Source organism: Bos mutus, chromosome 14 (assembly GCF_027580195.1).
Source record: "Bos mutus isolate GX-2022 chromosome 14, NWIPB_WYAK_1.1, whole genome shotgun sequence".
Taxonomy (NCBI): domain Eukaryota; kingdom Metazoa; phylum Chordata; class Mammalia; order Artiodactyla; family Bovidae; genus Bos; species Bos mutus.
This window is the reverse complement of record NC_091630.1, coordinates 70,995,029-71,019,612: the sequence shown is the minus strand read 5'-3', so window position 1 is coordinate 71,019,612 and position 24,584 is coordinate 70,995,029. Positions and strand designations below refer to the sequence as shown.

The following is a 24,584-nucleotide window of genomic DNA, read 5'->3' as shown; positions in this document are numbered from 1 at the left end:
GGGGGCTCTGCAGGGACACAGAGGGCAGGAGGCGGGCGGCAGGGACCACCGGGGCTGGCAGGGGGGACATCGGAGCAGCAGCGCTACAGGACGCGAAGGACAAGCTTTCAAGCCTTGAGACAAGCTGGGAAGGAGGTCAGACTCCAGAGAGAGGTGAAAGGCAGTCAGTCTCAGACACGCCAGATTTGGGGGCCATCACGTCACCCGACGGGCAGGTCAACCGTTTACATCACTCACGTAAAAGTAACGCCACACAGAAGGCTGCAGAGAGGAGGGAAGGGAGCAAAGAGCTTACCCCATGAGGGAGGAAGAGGTCCGCGCTAGATGGGTGAGGACGGCGTGTGATGGTGGGGGTCGGGCAGGGAAGGGCAGACCAACTTCCGACTCTGACCAGACAGCGCGAAGTTTATTCCGTAGAACATACGAACTGTAATTTTAACCACAGAAGTTCTCAAATACTCACCAAACATCCACACGTCACTAGCTGAGGTAAAACGTCGAAAATTGATTGACTCAGGAGCCATCCATTTAATAGGCAATTTTCCTTTGGAAGCTGGAAGATTAATTTGAGAAAGTAAAACCTCCCTGTTATCTGCTTAGGGACCTCACAGTTAGAGCCAGCTGAGATTTCCACTATGGGGTCTTTGGGAGAACCACTTTTCCCTTCCTTTCAATGCTAGTCACTTGGGTGATGTGGGGAGGCGGGGAGAAGGGCAGGATGCAGCCAAGAGCTCACAGCCAACAGACTTAACAGTCCAAACCTTAGCTCAAGTACTAAGAATATGAAAATTAATAATAACTTGAAGAACCAAGTCAATCTGATTCTGAGATTGGCAAAATTAAAGAAAAAAATCACATCAGCTAAATTTCAGCTCAAAAACTAAAGGATGGAAGTCTCTAGAGTCAGTAGATTGGAGCTCTTTAGGAAGGCTGGGAGGAACTGTGTTCACTGAGCCAGGGTGCCCACCCCTCCGCTGGGAGGTGGCGAGCTGTGTCTACCAGGCAGAGGGTCGGGGGCTGGACATCTGAGTTGATCCCAGCTGTCAGCAACTAGAGATAAAGCTGCAATGAACAAACACCAGTTTTGTGTAAATGTGGGCTTTCCTTTCTCTGGGTGAGATGGCTGGGTGTCTCTTTCTAGGTCAAATGAGAGTGCATGTTCAGTTTTTTAAGAATCTGCAAAACTCTTTTCCAGAGTGGGTGTATCATTTGACATTTAACACCCTCACAAACAATTCACAAGTAACTCGCCTTGCCTTCTCCATGTCTGCCAGCATTCCATGTTACCACTACTATAACCATGGCCGCCCCAACAGGTGTGCCCAACACCCCCAGTGGCTCACTCTGCACTTCCCCAGGGGTAACGTGCCCTGTGCCACCTGAATAGCCTGCGGAGGAATCTCTCTTCATATCTTTTGCCCCTTTTCTACCTGTGTTCTTTCCCTTTTCACCTGTGAGTTTTGAGCGTTCTTTCTGTAGCCCAGGTAACAGTCTTTTGTTGGGGATGTGGTTAGCAAACATCTCCTCCCACTCTGTAACTGGTGGTCTTTCCATCCATCTGCCCAGGTCTTTTGCAGAACAAAAGGTTTTAACTTCTGATGAGGAACAAGTTATTATTTTTTCCCTTTTATGCATGTTTTTGTTGTCAAATCCAGGGACTCTTCGCCTGGCCCTAGATTCAAAATATTTGCCTCTATTTTTCTTCCTAAAAGTCTCACAGTCTTAGGTCTTGTAACTAGTCTATGATGGGTCTGAGTTAATGGAGAGTGAGTGTAGGTTGTGGGCCATTTCTTGCCCAGGGATGACCAATTGCTCTAGCGCCTTCACCGAAAAGGCTGTCGTTGCTCCACGGACCTGACTACACACCTACGTCAAAGCTCAGCCGAGCACATTAAAAGGTACTTTTTTTAAGAGCTAAAAATCACTGAACATACTTCCTACTTGTCGCTCTGGTTTCTTACCTTTATAGTAAGTACTATCTTCCATATATCGGGATAATCCAAAGTCTCCTAATTTTACGCAATCATTTGAGGACACCAGAACGTTCCGAGCAGCAATGTCCCTGATAAGGAAGAATGTGGAACAATAAATTTTAATACGAGAGGAAAACCCCACAAATTGATCTATGTTATATAAAGACACATAGGTACTCTGAAAGACAGCTTATATATAATACAAACAGGAACTTTATTATACATTGAAAAAGAGAGATGCTTTTATTGTTTTACTTCAAATATATTCCTTTTGGCAGATATTTACTCACTCAATAATATGGTGATTAGTATCCTGAATAATGGCAAAGAAAACTCTCAAATAATGAAACCACTTACTACTTTTCATACAATCACACTGCCCACTGCAATAACTGATGGACAGTACAGGGCAGGGTGTGTAACCCTACTGTCACTAACAAATCTCATTAAATACAATTAAAATGATCTTCAGAACACTTCCAACAAAAAATACTAGGCAAATGAACTGTAAGGGCTTTCACTTGTACTCAAATGAGAGACCCAGATTAAGAACAGAAATTCTGCACAAGGCCAACAGATGTTACTTATGACGCTATGGTGTCCTAGAAAGTTCCATGACAATATGTTTTAGGTCCACAGTGCCACATAGAGGCTGTCAACAGTATTTGTGGAAGGAACCAGTGATCTGCTTCCAACTCCATGTGAGGAAAACCCCTCAACTCCATGAGTCCCATGCCATGGCACTACACAGGACTTTCAGTGCCGTCTGTGTAGGAGTCAAGAGGGGCAAAGGGTCTCAGGCACCGTAAGAACCTCCTTCCGCCCACCCCCCCACTCAGAGGCAGCTCACCAGCTTCATGACTGGTCTCACCTGTGTACAAATCTTTTACTCTCCAGATACGCAAGGGCTGTACTAAGCTGATAGGCATATAGGATCAAAGACGCTAGATCCAAACTGTATTTCCTTACTTGCAGAAACGACCGCAGCTTTTTCAACAATGACCAAAAGGAACAAGAAAAATAATTAGTGTCAGAGACTAAAAATCAACAGCAGAAGAGCTACATTCAACAATGATCTGGAAAGGTCCAAATGCATTTTTATGAGAATGCCTTCAATTCTATCCTAAAAGAAAAGAAAAAAAACCCCAAAAAACAGGCATAATGAAAGAGACACATCATCTCAGAAATCATGCCTAATTATTCTTCATTTGAGATCCAATTGCAAAAATTAGAGTCCTCATGATTACAGACACATTTCTGGAAAAATACAGAAAGATGGTTCCAGGGAATGAATTAAACCTGTGGTATAAAATACCACCAGATAATGAGAGCCGGAGAACAAAAAAAAATCTAGTTACAAAACAAGCCTCCTCCACAACCACGGTCAGCCCACCTCCCCAGAACACCCCCCGCCCCAGGCCGACCTGAGCACAAGGGTATGAGGACAAAGGGGAGGCAAGAAGTCCCCCCTTCGCCGCCAGGGAATCTTGGATGAAGAAGGGTAAAATGGTTACGTGTTTACAGGTGTTTAAGCACTAGGCTTACGGGTCCATACTACGACCAACAGGACTAATTCGGCTAAATGCTAATATAGCAAAGAAGGGAGATGAACTCCAATCCTACACAATCTCCCTACACATAAAGTGAAGTGAAGTGAAGTCGCTCAGTCGTGTCTGACTCTTTGCGACCCCATGGACAGTAGCCAACCAGGTTCCTCCGTCCATGGGATTTTCCAGGCAAGAATACTCGAGTGGGTTGCCATTTCCTTCTAGCATTACTAATGATCTAAGCCAGAAGAATTAGCAAATTCTCCAAAAACAAAAGCAGAAAAATAATGTGAACAAACAATTTACTATGTAAACACTCCATTTTATGTAAACACTCCATTTTATTTGGAAAGGTGTAGGAAAGGAAGAAGAGAAATCCTAGAGGCCTTAAGATATTTCCTTCACCAGAAAGCTTTGTCAGGACTGGAAGTGGCAGGTGACCAAGTGGTTATTTTTTTCCCCTCTCTTGCTGTTGCCTAAAGAACATGCCCAGTGATTTGAGAGTGAAAGAAGCAATGTTAGAGAGGTTTGGGTAAATGAATGCTGAATTTAGGTAAATCAGAACCACTGTTTCACCTTTGGGGGACTTCACTTTGCAGTGTCTTTTAGACCATCTAATGTTAGCCACAGTTTCTTCTTAGAGCCTCACAGAGCTGTCATCAGAGCTGGGGAGGAGATCAGGGGGGCCACCAGCAGCGCCCTGTTCCCAGAAGGCAGGGCCGACACCATCGTGAGAGGACGACGGGCCCAGGCCATCTCTGATTCCCAGAAACTAAAACCCCGATTCTCACTAAAAGCAAAACTGCCTGGTGTCCTTCCAGAAACAAGTAATGTGCACAATGTGTTAGACGGTTAAACTAGTAGATTTCAGCACCAACGTCACGTGCAGACATCTGGAAGGTTTACCCCAAGCAGGGCCCAGGGAGCCGCCTGGAGAAGGACAGAGGGCGGGGCCCAGCCGGCCCGCCCATCTGTGACTCAGTGGCCTGGGTGGGGCCCCGCGTCCAGGGGGTGGTGACACACCAAGGAGCGTCTGCGTCCTGGAGGAAGTCAAATAAGGACATCTGCTCACGCTCTGCTACATTTTAAGAAACCGGGACTCACGTTAGTTGGTCTGAAAGACACTGCAAAGTGAATTCCCCCAAAGATGAAGCAATAGTTCTGATTTACCTAAATTCAGCACTCATTTACCCAAACTCCACTAACATTGTTTTTTTCACACTCAAATCAGTGGGTGTGTTCTTTAGGCAACAGCAAGAGAGAGGGAATAAAGAGAACCTCTTGGTCACCTGCTGCTTCCTGTCCTGACAAAGCTTTGGGGTGGGAAGACCCTGCTGCCTGCACTGAGCTAGGGGACTACTTGGGAACTTAATGAGGACACTATACTACCATAGTGAAAGTGAAAATGAAGTCGTTCAGTCATGTCTGACTCTTTGCGACCCCATGGTCTGTAGCCTATCAGGCTCCTCCATCCATAGGATTTTCCAGGCAAGAGTGCTGGATTGCCATTTCCTTCTCCAGGGGATCTTCCCGACCCAGGAATTGAAGCCGGGTCTCCCACATCGCAGGCATATACGCTTTACTGTCTGAGCCACCAGGGGAGACCCTTGGCTTCCCTGGTGGCTCAGAGGGTAAAGCATCTGCCTGTGATGTGGGAGACCCGGGTTCGATCCCTGGGTCAGGAAGATCCCCTGGAGAAGGAAATGGCAATCTACTCCAGTATTCTTGCCTACAGAATCCCATGGACACAGGAGCCTGGTGGGCTATAGTCCACAGGGTCACAAAGAGTCGGACACAACTGAGCGACTACACTATTACACCATACTACTATACTACGTATACGCACACATACACTCTCCTATGTATACTGTGAGAGTGTACGTCACACACTTTCCTGCGGGTGCAGGCGCGGCAGATGGGGGCGGGTACCTCTCCGAGTGTGCACTAGTATACGCACACACACAGACACTCATATACTGTGAGAGTGTATGTCATGCACTCCCTTGCAGGTGCAGGCGCAGCAGGTGGGGGGCGGGTACCTCTCCGAGTGTGCACAGCTCCATGATGATCCAGACCGGGTTCTCTGTGATGACTCCGATCAGCTTCACAATGTGAGGGTGGTCAAACTGACGCATTGTTACTGGGGAGAAACAGGTGTCCACCGTCATTGTTTTGAAGATCTTTCAGTTTCCTGAAGACGAGTTCAGCTAAGACTCGGGGCTAACGGGAGTTCGCTGGGGGTCCAGTGGTTAGGACTCAATGCTTTTCACTGGCTGAGAAAACCTCCTCCTCTTTTCCAGGGACAAATCTGACCTGAGGCTAACTTTCCAGGTTTTCCTCTGGAAAGCTGACCGAGCTGGAATGTGTGATTCATTTTCTAAGAAATACCCTTCATGGTAAAACCACCTGATTGGTAAATTGCTGGTGGGGCAGCAGGCGCTTTCCTCAGTGTGAGTGCCGCTGGGCGTCCCCTGCAGGGCCCCAGAGTCCATGCCAGTGGCTTTGAGAGGATTTCTCCTTGACCCGAGAGGCTCTGGCATCCATCGCTGTGGCCGCATCACCTCCCAGCACTATCAGGGCTAAGTAAGCAGTTCCTGGACCACTGTGAGGACTTCCCTGTGGGGAAATGCCAGCATGTGGCTTCCAGGCCTGAACTCCTCTCAGAAAGTCTGACGCCAGATGTGGCCTATGGCCGTCACGTGAGTGTGACTGCTTTGCTGAGCCTAGGATGACCAAGAGGGCCCTGCACAGGTACACATACCTAGATGTGGGGACCTATTTTTAAGCATGTACACATTTCTAACATCAGGTTAAGGAAGTCACCTGCACAGCACGCTAGAATGACTGAGACGCAAGACAACATTCCTGGAACTATAGAACCTCAAACCTGGAAGCAACCTGACAGGCAACCTAGTGCAGTGCAGTGGTCCCTCCAAAGCACCTGGATTTCACAGCCTACTGAAATGAAAAAAATTTTTTTTTAAATTTTGGGGACCAATTCAGGGTTGACTTTTATGCTGCCAAGCAAGGACACGAGCAACAGAGCAGGAGAAACTGTCTCGTCATACCCACTCTAGTACGGAGCCCAGTGTGGACTGCAGCTCAGTGCCGGCTCCATCTGGGGAAGACAGGCCTCTCTGCTTTCACTCTGCACACCACACAGCTGACCCTCCATATCCACAGGGGATGGGTCCCAGGACCCCTGGAGGGGAAGCAAAATCTGAGGACGCTCAAGCGCTTCTGAAAACAGCGGAGTATTTGCATGTAGCCTGTGCACAGCCTCCATGCACTGTGCCTCCTGTAACACCTAATGCAACGTAAACACCGTGTGTACAGGCGCCAGAGCACAGCACAGCCAGGTTTTGCTTTTGGGACTTTCTGGAATTCTTATCAATATTTTCAACCCACAGTTGGTTGAATCTGTGGATGTAAAACTTGTAGATATGGAAGACTGTATATCTTTATCTATATCTATATCTATAGATATATGTATATATCTATATCTATATATATATCCTGCCATTGCACCCAAGGACCACACTGGCTCTTCTTGCAGACTGACCACACCCTCACTTAACAGAACTCAAACCCTTAAGGTATTCTCCCCTCAATTTTTCCCACACATCCCCAAAATAGGACCTGTTAGTTTAAACCAGAGAAACAAACAAAAAACACCACACACATCAATACCTGGTGCAAAACCCACAATGTACTGCTGACAGCCACCTCGTCAGCACAGCTCATCACTTCAGTGCAGCGTGATGGCCTGGGACAGACGTTCAGGAACCCGGCACATTTACTCTTATTTTCAATTGACTTACCATCTCTTTCAGTTTTGTGCTACCCTTAACATATAGTTAACAAGCTTTTCTATTTCCTCGGGGTAATCATTAAGAACACTGCACAGAGCAGGGCTAAGAGGAGACGGCGGCCGCCAGGAAACTCTATCCGCGGGACTGAAGCCTGCCAGGCGCAGCAGTCTGACTCACCCAGGGCCAGGAGCGTGGGCCAGGGTGGCTGCTGGCTTCCACAAACCAGAGTCACTGCAACAGTCTTGCTCGCTCCTTTTTGAGTTGTTTGTGGCTCTTCCACACTCTGACGGCAGAGCTGAGCAGCCTCGACAGGGACCACCTGGCCTGCAGAGCCCAGGATATTTGGTACGTGGTGCTTTATAGAAAGAGTTTAATGACCCGATCTAGTCCACGCTGCCACACTTACATGTACAGCCTGTCAAAGCCCTACAGAATTTTAGGTATACTGCCTGTAGCATGTTTCTCTGAAATTTCAGCCTTTCAAAAAGAACAAGGTTAGTTTGACCTGACTACTTACAAAATGCTAAAATTGATTTTTGTAATAATGATTCCAAAGTCTTACAAAAATCACAATACCTACTCGCAAAAATTTTAGAGAAAGGTAAGCAATTTTTAAAAATGTGCAATTTTGAAAATATATAATGCACTTTACCACCAAAGGAAAAGCACATAGGCTGTTAGGTAATGATGGCTGATACACAGTCTATGTTTTCTCAGCCTCGACGCCCTAAAGAAGCACACTAGTTGAGATGGAAGTCATCGCCAGGCCCTCTCTCATACTCCAGTCAAAGATCAAAGAACAGGATCAGGACTTGCTCTGACTTGACTGATGAAGTGACCATCTGGTTTATTCCATGACTTATCACTTATTGGGCTGCTGGGTGGTAAATATTTATTGAAATTCCATGTACATGTGATGAAAGACACCAAGATTCATTCATGCAACCAAAAGCTACAACCACCTTCTGTGAGTTAAGCCCTGTGTTGGCTCTGGGGCTGAGCCGTGAGCAAAACAAACACGGTCCCTGTCCCCACTGGGACTTACAGTCTAGAGGGAGAGAGAGGCATCGTGTATTTAATTATGGACACTTGGGAAGGGAAAGACCAGGCTCCCGTGACAAAGCCTCTGAACGAGAGACCCTTCAACTCTGCTGGTCGGGAGGAACAAGCCCAGTGGAAGCAGGATGAAGGACCCAGCCAGAGGCAGGCGGGAAGGAGCCGACAGGTGCACACAGGCAGGACCAGGGCCTGCTTTCCACAGGGCTGTCCTCAGGAGAGGACCTGACTCTACAGCGGGCCCTCAGGATGGTCTGGGCCCTGCTCCCCACTCATCCTCGGGTTCCATCCTGCAGGGACTGTCTGTCCTGCTCACCATCCAACTCCTGGACCTGCGGGCATCACTACGTCTGCCCAAGCCCAGAGTGGAGATAGTTACGGTACAAAGTGCCAGGGGATGAAGGGGCAGTTAGTCAATCTGCCTTCACACCCCAAATGTGACAGCTGCCCTGGAGAACTCTGTACCCATGAGCCTCAACAAATACAGGTATGAACTGCATGGCAACAGAATAAATGCAGCTGCCTCATAAAAGTCAAAAACATTGTTTTTCTTACTTCTTCAGAGACCGTTTGGATTTCACAGACAGAAAGTCAAAATGGAGTCCCACAGAAATGTCTAGAAACTTACAGGCTTCTTGAAGGAACTTCTCTCTCACACTGTCCGAAGTACAGTTTTTACATGTTTTAATTGCAACTGCCAAAGCTGGATTCTCCTGTGATGGGGACACATGGAACAAGAGGTCTCTATGTTAATCAGTGGGCACGTTTAGGAAAGGCAGTTTATTCTGCAACTCTGTGGATTCTGGATCAGACAGAATCAGAACTATAAAATCTTAACAGTGGGAGGAACACTTAAAATCCCCTGTAGAAAATCCCCAGAAAGCAGACATGCAAGTGAAACGCTGCAGGTGACTCATGTCCCACAAACACCCACCCCCCTCACCCATGGTGCCTCCGGGACTCCTGCAGGGGCTCAGGCTGCACCGGAACAAGGGCCGGCAATCCTGTGCACCACCAGCTGATGTCCCAGCGGAGGATGCAGACAGACACCATGAACAAGACGCTGAGACGTCGCAGAGGTTAGAAGGTAAGCTCCTGGAGAGAGAGCGGAGGGGGGACAAGAGCAAAGACCTGCTGGAGGGGCAGGGGTGGCCCTGTGGCTTCTACCCTGAGTGAGAGCTCCCCGTCCCGGGGCAGGGTCTGGGCAGAGGAGGGCCCTGTTGACCTTGGCCAGGAAGGAACACTCCAGGGAGGTGAGGGGAGGTGTGGATGTGGAGGGCTGGGGGGTAACGGGGGAGAGGATGCCAGGCTGGGCAGGAGAGGGCAAGCTGGGGTCTCTGAAGCTGACCAGAAGCCCAGCTCTGAATGTGACGGGCTTGAGATGTGGTTGGGACAGCGAGTCACACTGGGGAGTGGGCGTCAGCACTGGGTGGGGCAGGGACGGGTCCTGGAGGCAGCCACAGTTCAGACAGTGTTGGAAGCACAGGCTAGACAAACCCCACAGGGAGAAAAGGGTGTGAAGACGGCACCCCCCAGCCCCTCCACACCGAGAGGTCAGGGAGAGGGGCGACACGCCAAGGTGCAGGGGGTGGCGAGAAACCTAGAAAACACGTCACCCTGGGAGCCAAAGAAGCTGAACTTCCTCATCCAAGTTCAAAAGAAAAGCAAGAAATAAGAGGTCACTTCACGCAAATCAATTCAAAAAACACCAGGGAAGATTTTAACTGGAAATGTATGTGTTTATCCTATCCTTGGCTTTGGGTGGTCCCTTCCAGAACCATCTATTTCTCTTATTTCAGGTGCTCTGTTCACCACCCTCAAAAAAAAAAAAAAAACCACCTCATTAGAACAGCAACCTGATTCATAGTATGTGTTCAATAAATATTTGTGGAATTAACAAACACTTTGAATATTATTCTTTTAAATGGAAAGGCTCACTTACAAGTCATGGCCAGGGTGTGTTTTTTTTTTTTTTTTTGCATATCTTAAAAGTACCCTCAATTGCATTAATTTGTTTTAGATTTCATGCTAACTGCACACTGTGATTCTAGGACATGCTCTCAAGCAAGAGTGACATAAATGGCCACAAGACTGTAACACAGACTCGGGGGACCGCAGTCCCTCTCCAACCCTGAGGGAGGTGTGCCCATGTGGCAGGACCACCCCGGAGGGAGCAGTCGCCAGGCCCCCAGAGGAGAGGTCTGTCTGCTGAACGCCTGAGCTTGGGGCCTTCTGACAGTCTCCAGTGACACACCACGCTGCTCTGAATTTGAGACGGCAAACTTCTAGGACCAGAACCATGACTTCTACCTCTGTGTGAACCTAAGGCTGACTGATATATTTCAGAAATGATACAAAATGCCCATTTTTACAAGAGAACTGAAAAACAACAGAAACTTTTCTAAGACCATAGATTAGTCACTCCTGTCAATTCACACTCAAATATTGAACATGGTGCTTTCTTAAGACAGTAAAGAAATGCAAAAGAAGCACTGCCCTCTAAAGATGCATGGCTTCAGATGGATGCTAAGCCTGAGATTTCGGGGCAGCATGTGGGCAGAGGGCTATAGAACTGTTACTGATGACAGAGGCTGAATGAAAGATTAGAACGAATAAAAGACAGACCCAGCTCTCAGGAGCTAATTTTGCCAGTTTGGGTTTCTGAACATAGCAAGTGAATTGACGTATATGATAAGCCTTGCAGAGGACAATGGCAAATACCCTGAAGAAGCAGGGCCTCATGAGGATAGACAGGAGCAGGCCATGCAGGAGGCGGCGCAGGCACGGCAGGGAGCCGCCCGACAGGACCTACCGGGCTCGTGTAGGTGCCCTGGTGCACGTCTCCAAACTGGCCCTCTCCGATGCACCGGCCGAGTTCTATTCTTTCTCTCTGAATCTCGTAGTCCCTGGCTGCAAAACACGATCCACACACCAGAAGACACTTCAGTGCAACATTCCCAGTGCAGAAAACATGGGACACATTTCATCACCATCGATGAGTAAGAATTTCACTGGTGGCACATCATTCTATGAAAATGCTTTAAACAGAGTGGAATTCTCTTAAACGAGTATTTTAAAAGGAATTTATGTAACTGTTACGGCACTGCTTAAATTATCAAAATGATGAGTTTTACACAAGGTAGGGTTTTTTTCTCATATTTTTGAATGTCTGATTCAGTTGATTAATTCAATAGTCTGCTAAATAATTGCTCCAACTTTAAGTTTATATATGTTTGATTAATATATACTATTAGTTCAGGTATTAATATATGAAGTCTAAAAAATGGTTATTTAAAGCAATTATTTCACAAGTAACTAAAGTCTGTAGACATGGAAGGAAAAAATTGTGGCATGAATAAGTTTGTTTTTTAAAAGTTTAAGAGTGTTCCACTTCATTATAATCCTATCTATATTATTCACAGAGCTAAACGAGTTTAAAGAGGTAGCTTCTAGGACCAGCTTTAAGTCAGAAAATTTGGGAACGAGGTTGAATGTATCACATAATAGATTACGAGTATTTTATATTTTTGACAGCATCAGCCTCAAATTAATGTAATCAATTGTCATGATTTATACAAATCCAATTATTTGGAGGCACATGGAAAGAAACTACCCACTGGGGACCTAGGTGATGATTCTAATCCAATGACCTGCTTGGTATTTTGATTTCTTCTAATTTGTCAAATTAGAAATCACATGGAAAATTCAACCCAAATTTTAGATGGTCATTTTCCTCTTTAAAATCACTTTAGCTGGTAGTTCCATTGATTTAACAGCATGAGTAAACCAATGAAAAAGTTTAAAAATAAAAGTTAACTGGAAACTGAGACATCCCGTATCATTCCATGGGTTGCAATTGCAAGCAAATGCAGTTATTTTAAAGGAATCCTGTTACCTTCATCTATTCCATAGCTTTCTGTATAGCAATTAAGAGAGAAAAAAAGTGAAGACCTTGCTTAGAAATAACTAATAGCAATCAGGTTAACAACAACAAACTTGGAGAGTACATTTCAATATTTACTTTGTCAAATATTTTGACTACTAACAGGAGTTAAAAAAGAGGACCAAACATGAGTGACAACACAATATCCTCAAGCTAACGCAATGTGATACGCAACGCTTTGCGTTTCTATCCCACAAACTCCTTATACCATAACCCGTTTTTCTGGGGTTTAGATAAAAGCTATCATGTTGGACATCTACTACTCAACTATGAATAATATACTAATAAAAATTTGGATAGTCTGCAAGAATGTACAAAAGACTAAGTGGCTAACCAAACCTTGAAACCAAAATTTAAACATTTCTCCAAATTGCTACCGTGAGTCACAGTAAACCCATTTAAGTCTCAACTCTTGCCTCCGTTTCAAATCACCAACCCAGGAGCCCTTAGAAAGAAGTTCAGCCCCCCCACCCCCACCTTTTTCCCCGCAGGATACCCACAGGGTTGAGTTGGACTGGGCTATTTCTCTCTATTTTGGTATATCTCAACATGTGTAGGAAATCTATTGAGAACAACTTTCAAAATATTTATATAACAGGGTAAAGCACCTGAAACATTTTACAAACACACAGAGCTTTACTAAAACCAGGATATTAGATGCTGAATTATTAGGCCTTGAAGGCTTAATGAGGACTCCTAGTCAGGCCTCTTTAACAGGTAGGGTTAACTTTTTTTTTTAATTGAGACACGCCCTTGAAATTTCCCAGAGCTGGGACTATATACACCCGACCTGGAGAGCTGGGGCTCCCAGGCTCTCCTCACCAGCATGCCGCATGGCAGAGAAACAGAGGGTGACACTGCCGGGCTGCTGCGGGGCGAGGGGCGGCGAGGAATCCTGCTCTCCCCACACCTCCCACCCCAAGCTGGAAGGACTGGACGCAGGAAGCTCTTTGTAATTGCTTAGTCAAGGGCAATAAGAAATGAAACCTCAGAGGGGAAATGTGATTCATTAAAAGGTGTGCATTCAAAGAACTGTATGTGTGTGTGTGTTTAAATACTAATTTCCTACAGACAGGAAATGCTTTAATCATTAAAGGTTATATATTATCACAGAGCAAGAACATAAGATTACAAAATCCCCATAACTGAACTGACTTATGATAGATATTTGAGTTTCAGGCTTCTGACCTGGCAGTGGGCACGGAAGGCTGCAGAGAGTATTTCTACTATGAACTCAATAAGCTATTAAAAGGACAATAAACATCTAAAACATTTAAACACAAGATATTTAAAACTCTGTCAAATCTGAACAGGAGCAAAACCAAAAGCTACTCACTGGAGGGCATGGTGTAAGTGTCCTCTTCATCTATGATCTCGGCATAATCGTCCGTTTCTGTAGGACAGGAAACATGTATGTTGGAAGAGGTTAAATCTCCGACCCCCTGGCCTTGAACTAATTTGAGAAGGCAAAATGATCTGCCTGCATCCCCTGCTATGCTGACATATTCTTACAACACTATGACTCAATTTTTGTGCACACATGAGTCATTTATGGAAATAAAGGTGACATCATGGTCCACCATGTCACAATACACAGACTCGTTCCTCAGAGAGCACACAGACTGACACAGAAAACCCTTGTGGAAAACAGAAGACAGGAAACGACTGTGTGCACGACTCAAACGCACCGAGCAGCTGGGCTGACCGTGAAGCCCGCCTCCCTACACCCAGCACACGTGTAGAGCCCCACCGCCGTCTGCTGGGGCTTCTCCAAGCACAGCTCAGACTTCATTCGCAACCAGACCTCACAGCATATTCTCCATGTTCTTCGGAAAACAAAATGGCATGTGGACGTTTGAGATACCTTACTTTATCTGTTCAGGGTGAAAGCAACCCAGGAATTGCTCTTGTAACTTTTCACTCAGATATTTGAACAGTGTCTATTCATGTCAAAAGGGTAAAAGATGTGTCAAAAATAATAAAATCAGAATAGCATAGAAACCGAGTTCTTCCCTGGTGTAAGTTCCAATGCTTCCACCAATTCCTCTCAGTAATGCAGGAACTTAACGACCCATTTCCATATTAATGGTGGGAAAACTCCTTTTGAGGTAAACACGCACTCACTTGGATAATAATTACACTGGAAAATCACTCGGGTCTTCTATGTTTTTCTCGTACTGCAAAGAGGAAAACCTTGAGTAGCTCTGTGCACAGGGTTTAAGCTGCTGGGCCAGGAGAGGCTCTAAGTTCTAAAGAATTAAAAGTGCTCTCTTCTGTGCTTCCATTATTACTTCATTCAGATATTAAAATTACAGAAACCAAAGACAACAGAGACTATATACTGTTTATAGTCACTAGAACATCAACTATTCTGCATACTGCTATGCTAACAACTGAGATCAAATGTAAAAGTAGTTCGAAGAATTCATTTCTCAATTTGTCATCATCATTAAAAGTAATTCAAGTAACAACAAATTCAACTGGCAGAACATAAAGTCCATAAACAGGCATTCCTTTAGGTATTTGGCAAATGTGACCTATTCCTAAGCCCTGTATGACAGGTGGATAATTTATATTATTCTTATGTGTTTATAAATATTACTACTTTCAGGATTAAAGAAAAAAATTATTTAATCTATCCCACACCTTACATTCCTACATTTCTCTCTCCTATCCTGTTCTCAGTGGATACCAGGAGTGGTGGTGGTTTCTAGGTCCACAGCCTTGCTTTCGGGTAAGGTGGCTGAGCGGAAACTGCGAAATGAAATTTGGGGACAGAGTGTGCCGCCAAGGCTGGGGTGAGGAAGAGGACTAAGTGGGGGACCGTGTCAGGCTAAGGCCACACAGGCGGACCTCAACCGTCCACACTGTCGGCAGTGTGGCGACTTGATCTCCTGCACCCACAGACCACCCCCACGGTCCTCTTTCACATACACCACACACCCACCCCGCTCAGGGGCAACACACATCAGCTGACCCTGAGGAGGCTGGATTCTGCTGCAAAACTGCCCAGAACTCTGGCTGTGCCTCCCCTGCCAGCCGCCCTGTTACCACAGCTGCCCTGGAGTCATCGTCAGCCCCTGCCCTGGGCTCTTGGCTCCACTAAGATGTCAGGGGCCCAGGACTCAGCGGGCTTCCCAGGGCCGCTGGGGCCACTGTCTGCCTGTCCTTCGTTTCCCTAAAGAACAGTGTCTGCCGTCTGCTCAGAGACCCCTCCTGGCCCCCAGCCACTCTCAGTCGCGCTGCCCAACGTGCTCTGCTCAGGGCCTGTCACTACCAGCTCTCTGCTGGTCCTCTGGATCTTGGGAGCGGAGCCCCCGGGCAGCGGGCCCTGCTGCAGCTCATCCACTGTCCTGTTCTCAGCCTGCAAACCAGAGCTGGCACTGGGGAGGCGCCGGGCGAGCGCTCACTGAACAGAAACAAGGCGTGCACTCCAGGCACGCAAGGGGGGCTGCGAGCCTGAGGCGGCGGGGCCAGGCCAGGCAGAGCTGCATGCGGGCGCCCACAGCCCTGTCTGTGCTTCAGCGGTGCCCTCATGTGTCCGATGAGAACATGTCTGCCTGCGGGGATTGTCATGAGGATCACAGAGACACACATCAAGCTGCGGTGGGCCCTGAAGACAACGGGTGACTGAGGGCTGTGATCTCCTTGGTGCCCTCTGCTTCTGAGGCCTCCCTGGCAGGAGCCCTCTGGGTGGGGCTGCAGCGGCTCCCAGGACTGCCTCTTTTTATAAAACCCTCGGCAAACAGACAACCTCTGAACTGCTCTCAGGGAGAAAGAAGAAGAAGGCTCATACATCAGGCTGGCACACAAAACTGATTTGGGAAAAAAACAAGCTGCATACACTTTTGTTTACACCATCACAAGAAAGAGTCTGCAGTTTTTGTGTCTTGGTGTGATGTGAATGCTACAAAAAAAAGCTCTGGGGATTATCCAAAACACCCGGGCATCACTCGTGATGAATGTGGGTGTGGATACTGTGACACCAGGTGAACAGGGAGCTCTCGCTGCTGTGTTCTTCTCAGGCTGGTTCTCACGGGGCAGGGCCAACATTGGTGAAGGCACATGCACCTACAAAGGTTTACCGTGACCTTCTACGTAGGGCTTTTCAAGTGAGATACTTGGCGGATTTCCCCAAGAACTCTTGATATGGATTTGGTTCTACTTTCCATTTTTCTTTCCTGGTTTTTAGGATGATGGGCTAGTACGACACTGATATGAGAGGTACTTTTTCATACTCAACGGTCCCTGAACAACTGGAGTCCACTCTGATGAAACCATCTGGCCCCCAAATACGGTAGGAGGAAAACATAAGGGAAAAGGAGGCAGGTTGAAAGATCTCGGCACAAATGAAGGGAAGAGCTGAGTGTGCTCCACTTAATCATGGTGGCCACGGCTAACGGAGACCTGGGCACCTGCCAGACACCATCACAAACAATACACGCACCATTGCTTAACCTCGGGAAAATCGTACATGGTGGGTCCTGCTCTCATCATCCTGTTTCCCAGGCTGGAATCTGAGGCCCCCAGAGGCCCTGGAGGGGCCCTGTAGGAGGGCGCCCGGGCCACTGCGTTCCAAGCTCTGCTGTTTGTCACCTTCCGCATTTCTGGGGGCTTCGTCTTGTGAGACCAGACCCCCTCCGTCTTGAGACCTCAGCGTGCTCCCCTAAGTGTGCTTGGGGACTTCACCCCCAATGTGGGTCCAGCTTTTGTTCCAGGGCTGTGCCCAGGTAGGCTTTTGTGGATCTGTGTACTTGGGAGACAATTTCAGACCATGAGTTGAATATTTCAAAATGAACACTCTGAAAAATGGAGGCCTCTGAAACCATGGGTAACACTGTAATCTGAAAGGTTTTTCAGACCATGAGTTGAATATTTCAAAATAAATACTTTGAAAAATGGTGACCTCTGAAACCCTGGATAACACTGTAATTTACAGTGTTTGTTTTCATAGTATGTGGTAAAATAAAAATGATGGGAAGACATGTTAAAAGGACAGAAACTGACAACTGAAATGAGGAAAGAAAAGTATCAAGTTCTCATTCTCAAAGATGGTGAGCGAGACCTAGTAAAGTCGCTCCAGAAACCTGGACACGCACACGGGTTCTGCTCTGTCACCCAAAGGCCTGATGCATCTTGGAGGCCCTGGGAAGGGCCAGTCTGGAGCAGGAGGGACGGGGCAGCGGACACTTGGATGTAAATATCAGAACTGGACCAGGATCTGCAGCCCACCAACCTCCTGGGTGCCCTCAGTCCCCTGGTGGGGAAGGGGGCGGGCGGTGTGAGTCTGTCCCCACTTACACCGCCAGGCCTGTTGCCCTCAGGGGGCCTGAGGACGCACCGCCCCCAGAGCAGCGCATGCAGGGGGACGCCACTGCCCAGCAGTGCAGTGCGACTGAGCGATCACAGCTCCTCACACCACCTGGACAGGCGAACCTGCGGTCAGCCTTGGAGGCTGCACGGACAGCAGGCGGAGGGGGTGGGGGCCAGGGGAGGAGGGCCTTCAGGAAGCCAGGAAGGGTGCTGCTTTGCTCTGTGACGTTAACCAGTGCTGTGACCTGCACCAGGGTCGGCACACTTTTTCTGTACAAGGTCAGAGAGTAGGTATTTTAGACTTGCTGCTCACAGTCTCCACTGCAACCACTTAACTCTGCCGCTTAAATTGCAGGGGTGAGCAGACTGGTCATGACCGAAGGTATGACTGTGTTTCGATGAAACTTACTGATGGACACGGAAATCTGAATTTCACATAGTTTTGATGCCACATTCTTTGATTTTCCTCTCAACCATTTAAAAATACATAATAAAAAAATACATAATAATCCTTTTTAGCTCAAGGAGCAATACAAAAACAGGGGTGGGCTATAATTGGACTTTGGGCCTTAGTTTGTGGATCCCTGCCTTAGACTCAGGGATTAAACCCTTAGGGCTCAGCAGACTCACCTGTAAAATGAGGATAATACTCACCCTGATTCATAGTACTGGGAAATCCAAATGTGGGGAAAGTGCACCAAAAAGTTTTCTTTAGATAAACAACGTGGTAATAACCACTTGCTTGTACTCATCTGTTTAAATTTGTATGTTTTCACAGTAATCCTCAAACCACCACCGAGGCCTCTACACATGAAGCCTCCAGGGGGCAAGTGCTTTGCTACAGGTCACCCAGCTGGTGAGCTGGCGAGGCTGGAGCCTGGGCCCTGCCGCCCATCCAGAAGCCCTGGACAGTCAGTCTCTCACCCCTCTGCTCACCAGTGAAGACAACACCTAGCTACACTCGGAATCCCTGCTGGGGGACTCGGCAGTCACACAGATAAAGGGCAGACACACAGGGAACCCTCCACGGAGGAGCTTCCAGCCAGCCACCACCAAGCAATTAGCCGGGACACAGAGCGCAGAGCTTCCGGCTGCAAGGCCCGGGAGGCTGACACCCTCCCCGTCACACGTAGCTCAGACCTTTCGCTGCAAGCACTTTGCCCATAAGGATCACGTCACCAACCCAACAGACAGGAGCACAGACGGAAGCTTCAGTCAAAGCATTTTTCTCATTGAATAGTGAGGAAAAGTGTAATCCCCCTTAATTTTAGTTTATAAAATCTCACTCCTTATTATAAAAGAGTACAAAGCTTCATGCAGGCAGCACACAAGGGAAATGAAAACAAGACACTGCACGTGACTCTTAACTTTCTAGTTTATGGAGTGGTGTCCTCGACTGCCTGAAAAAACAACCGCTACAGACAGTTCCGCAGCTGCTTCAGTCTCTGTGACTCTTAGAAATACTTTTCCTCCTGTCCTTCCTGCCACGCCACTCCCAACTATACACACGAATGTGGCAAAGTGTGTGACCCTCTCCCATTTACTGAGGAATCACACAGTTTTGACAATTTCCCTTTACCTTTAGTTCTAATAATGAGATCCCTAAAATTCTCTATGAACATGCACAACTCAAGTTTACCAGTGAGACGTGGTAAAGAAGCCGACGGTGACCCTTCTTCGGTTGAAGCCCTGAGCAACTCTAAAGAGATCACCGGTTCACACCATCACTGGTTTCACACATGCTCTGTTGGATCTAAGCCACATTTTGCCTTTCATTAAAAACTGAGTGGTATTTATATCCATAAATAATCATCTCACATTAGTAACACAAACGTGAAAATAAATATTACCGTCCCCACTAATTTCATCTGTGGATCCGGGTGGCATGCAAAGAAAGGGAGAGGAAGGGAAAGGGGAGGGGAGGAGAGAGAGGAAGGGAGGGGGAGAGAAGGGAAAACACTATTAAAATGACAAGCAAATCAAAGTGTAAGGAAAACACAAAAACCAGCCCCCACCCCAGTCTAATTCAAAAGGTAAAAGAAAGACTGCAGGATGGAGGAGTCAGCATGTTTACTTGACTTGAGGGCATTAGTGCAAGTGTGAAGCCTCCTCACATTACCCCAGGAAAACAGCAGTTTAGGTGCATTTCTGCCGCATTAAGCAAAGCTAATTTGATTGCTTCTCACCATTAAATGTTAAAGACAAGTCTACTATCCTCAGAGAACGTGCATCCTCTTGGACAGAAATGGGAACCGCGGGTCATTAGTGTGTGCGCAGGGAACAGCCCTCAGAAGGCCTCCGCAGGGAGCCCCGGGGCTCCGGCCGCTCCTCCTGGGGCTCTGCCGATGCACTTCCACTCACATCTACACAGCGTCTGCAGAAGAACCGTCCAGGTTGCTACACCCTCACCATCTCCCTCTCCTAGATAACGCTTCCGGGGCCCTGGCTGCCCGTCCTCTGCAGCATCCCTGAATATCTGCCCACGAAGCAGGCGAGGAGACCCCGGGGCTCACTGGGACCATCCTCCTCCATCACTCACATGCTGTGTTAGGACACCCACGAGGCAAAGGTGTGGTACCTGCCGGCCCCTTTGGGAAAACACTGAGATCACACAGGAAGAGACTCCTCGCCCTGTCATGCATTTAAACACCAGCGAACAGGCAGAGTCTTCTATCAGGACGGCCCACAGACAGTCACCTTGAACCCCAGCCCACAGCCCCTGCCGGGCAGCACTACACTGACCCCGGGGCAGGCACCATCTATAAGCATCATTAGGCTGCCGCCTGGCCGCTGTGATCAGCTGTGGTTAAGAGGAGAGCCTGTGCAAAAGCTGAGTGCAGTACCCGCAGAAGAAGGTTCGTGGGCACAGAAGACCAAGGGGAGGAAGCGCCTAGCCTTCTTAACCTTAGGTTGGCAGTGACTGACTCCTTATACAGAGGCAGGAGGAGGGAAGAGAAAAACAGAAACACATTATTTCAATACCAGAGAAAACTTATGTTACATTGTAAGGCATAGCTATAAAGACAAGTACAAAGTTGCAATGCTTTTATGTGACTACTGGTACACTTGATTTCTTAATATAATTGACTTGAGAGACATTAATATTTTAAAATGCAGTTTTCCCTCTTAGGAAAGAGTAGCACTAGATACTGAAACTATAAGCAAGACATGAAGAGGTTGGCCAGATCCACAAAGCCAGCGGAGCGAGCAAAGGTATAGTGCCTTTACGAAGAATAAAGCTGACACACGACGGCACAAGCAACAGAGACCGATGGACACAGGCTCTCGTGAGCAGCTAACGTTCAACTGCAAAGAGAACAGTGCAGAGAACTAGCAGCTCTTGATTTGTAAAAGAGCTTTATCAGCACTTTCCCCCAAACCATCAGCAAAGACACAGACCTTAAGTGTACACCTCAAATAAACTGCTTTCACATAAAAAACTGGAGCCAGGGTATCTGAACACAAGGCTCCGAAGCCCTCCGTCTACCAGCATCCGCTCCTCATTCACTGTCATTCATGTACTGAAAACTCTCTTGAAAGTCAACTCTCTATCAGGCACTTGCTGGATGAAGGAGACACATGCCAGCCCTCCTGGAGCTGGAGACGTGACAACTGCGATGCGGTGAGGGCAACAGCGGACACGTGGCAGTGGGGTCAGTACAAGGGCGGCCCCACCCTCTGATATGCATGGGCGACACCACGTGACGGAGAAGCCGCAGCTCCACAGGCTCCCGTCAACAAAGGTGAGGACTCCAGGGGCAGGCCCGGGGAGGGCAGGGTCAGGATGAGGATGGCGGCAGCTTGCTGCCATCAGTCCACGTTAGGAGCGGAAATGAGAAGAATGGAAACAATTTGGTCACATTTCCGCAGGGTGTGTTGTGATCTCAACAACCTGAGTCCTTGAGATCTGCCCACCTGCCTCCCTCAGCCCATACCCAACTCCCTGACCAAACTCCTCTCAACCTTAACGACCAGAGTACAGGAAATTCAGGAATACAGGGGCCAGAGAGCGACCTGCTCAGCACAGCGTCACAGAACTGCAATCGGCCAGACTCAGGGCGTGGGGCGCGGTGTGAGGGACGTGATTTCCTCCACAGATACATACAGACAGTGCACAGAGACTGGAGGGGTACACAGCCAAGCTCATCCAGCACCGCCTGTCTGACCCCCAACTGGACACCACCAAGAGTGACAAGGCCTTAAAACTAAGGAATCGCAACACGGAATGACAGTTGGCATTAAGGAATTACTGTTAGCTTTCTTACAGTATAATAAAACTGCTTTTAAAAAGTCTTCATCTTCTAGAAACACTTACAGATGACTATGCCTTAGAGGTGCTTTAAGACAATCAGAGGCGGTGGTTTAGTCTCTAAGTCTTGTCCGACTCTGCGAGTCCATGGACTATAGTCTGTCAGGCTCCTCTGTCCACGGGACTCTCCAGGCAAGAATATTGGAGTAGGTTGCCATTTCCTTCTCCAGGGGATCTTCCCAACCCAGGGATCGAATCCAGGTCTCCTGCGTTGCAGGCAGACTCTTTACCAACTGAGCTATGAGGGAAGACAATCAATGAGGAATAAGAGGGTGGAGGCAGGGATGAAGTGACTGGATTTTAGTTACTGAATCTGGGTGATGAGTATCTGGAGATTCACTACCTAGTTCTACTCTCTCTACTTCTGTATTATATTTGGAAATTCCCAGGATAAAGAGTTAAGAAGCTAAAAATTCAAAAGCACAACAATATCCATTCATTCACATGATCCCTTGCATGTAAAAATATCATATACATTTTATCTTATATCATGCAGTTTGATTTTTAATAAACCCCACAATTATTATGCATCCATGACACATGACTAGAAAGCAATGAGGTCAAATTCCGGAATTTATATTTTAAAAGTTTCAAGCCTTCCTTTAAAATTTTTCTCTATGAATGAAAAAAAGAAAAAACAACCAATCCCCAAAATTGGGTCTTTGGACAATATCTGTTTTTATATTTAATACGATGATACTTGGGCTTCTTGTATTAATAATAATAAATTTTAAGATTATCAAAGTTTATTCATTCAGTTCAGTTCAGTCGCTTAGTCGGGTCTGATTCTTTGCAACCCCATGGATTGCAGCAGGCCAGGATTCCCTGTCCATCACCAACTCCCGGAGCTTGCTCAAACTCACGTCCATTGCATCGGTGATGCCATCCATCCATCTCATCCTCTGTTGTCCCCTTCTCCTCCTGCCTTCAATCTTTCCCAGCATCAGGATCTCTTCCAATGAGTCGGTTCTTCACCATCAGGTGGCCAAAGCATTGGAGTTTCAGCTTCAGCATCAGTCCTTCCAATGAATATTCAGGACCAATCTCCTTTAGGATGGACTGGTTGGCTCTCCTTGCAGTCCGAGGGATTCTCACAAGTCTTCTCCGACACTACAGTTCAAAAGCATCAATTCTTTGGCGCTCAGCTTTCTTTATAGTCCAACTTTCACATCCATACATGACTACTGGAAAAACCATAGCCTTGACTAGACGGACCTTTGTTGGTGAAGTAATGTCTCTGTTTTTTAATATGCTACTTAGGTTGGTCACAGCTTTTCTTCCAAGGCTGCAGTCACCATATGTAGTGATTTTGGAGCCCCCCGAAATAAAGTCTGTCACTGTTTCAATTGTTTCCCCATCTATTTGCCATGAGGTGATGGGACTGGATGCCATGATCTTAGTTTTCCGAATATTGAGTTTTAATGCAACTTTTCACTCTCCTCTTTCACTATCATCAAGAGGCTCTTTTGTTCTTTGCTTTCTGCCATAAGGGTGGTGTCATCTGGGTATCTGAGGTTATTGATATTTCTCCTGGCAATCTTGATTCCAGCTTGTGCTTCATCCAGCCTGGCATCTCGCATGATGTACTCTGCATATAAGTTAAATAAGCAGGGTGACAATATACAGGCTTGACATACTCCTTTCCCGATTTGGAAGCTGTCTGTTATTCCATGTCCAGTTCTAACTGTTGCTTCTTGACCTGCATACAGATTTCTCAGGAGCAAGGAGAATAAGATGGCTCATCAGCCAAATATTCCCAAACCCTGGCCACCATGAGGGACGCTTTCCTACAGGCCAGAGCTTGGAACATACAGGTCAGAGTGCTCTTGAGGAAGCAGCAGCACACAGCCCCTCACTGAGTGGGGCCAACAAGGAGCAGCAGGGCACACTCTACTCTGGAAACTCCGTCCACAGGGCCTGAGGACAGATCTGTGGCCTGGAAGTTTACCCGAGTAAATATCCTCTGTAAATTTCTGTTGCACTCATGATTGCTCCGATCTCATTCGGATTCTTTTTCATCTGAAAGTGTCCCCGCTGGGGGTCCTGTATGTGTCTGCCCATCTCCAGCCTGCAGCTGAGGAGCAGGAAACCAGCCTGGCTCTGGGTGCTTCTTCAGGGCATTAGCCTACAACACACGCTGTGGGTAGTTCAGAACCCATGGGACTCCTGTAGAAGCCAGAGAGGAGAGGGCTGCAATCAGGCAGCAGCCTCAAATCTCAAGAGAGGCAAAGGGAGTCCAAACGCTGTAACAATAGTGCGAGGAGGGAGAGTCCAGATGCTGTAACAATGGTGCAAGGAGAGGTCCTGGGAGGAAGAAGACAGCACAGGGGGTGGGGGGTGGGGGCAAAGGTATTCTGCCGATCACGACTTCCTCATTCAGGTACAACACGATCAATCACCCTGCCCCCACCCAGCCAGAGACCTCTAAACGTCTCTCCTAACCCCACACTGACCGCAGGACTCTAGTTATGACTGTCGGAATCAGAAGCATTTCCAGTAAGACAAGTACTGTGAATAAGTCAAACCCCCAATACTTACCACATGAGTGGGTGAATGAAAGTCGCTCAGTCATGTCCGACTCTGTGACCCCATGGACTTCTGTCCGTGGAAGTCTCCAGGACAGAATACTGG

At 47.4% G+C, this 24,584-nt stretch overlaps 1 protein-coding gene across 1 annotated transcript in view; it reads right to left on the bottom strand.

Moving 5' to 3' along the window:
• Nucleotides 1-24,584, bottom strand: part of PTK2 (protein tyrosine kinase 2) — a 192,929-nt gene that overhangs the window by 39,135 nt on the left and 129,210 nt on the right. The window contains 10 exon segments of the mRNA XM_070382716.1: nt 464-553; nt 1,962-2,062; nt 2,845-2,960; nt 5,560-5,660; nt 9,017-9,101; nt 11,201-11,298; nt 12,284-12,304; nt 13,668-13,724; nt 19,495-19,512; nt 20,488-20,571. Coding sequence (XP_070238817.1) covers nt 464-553; nt 1,962-2,062; nt 2,845-2,960; nt 5,560-5,660; nt 9,017-9,101; nt 11,201-11,298; nt 12,284-12,304; nt 13,668-13,724; nt 19,495-19,512; nt 20,488-20,571 — 771 coding nt within the window.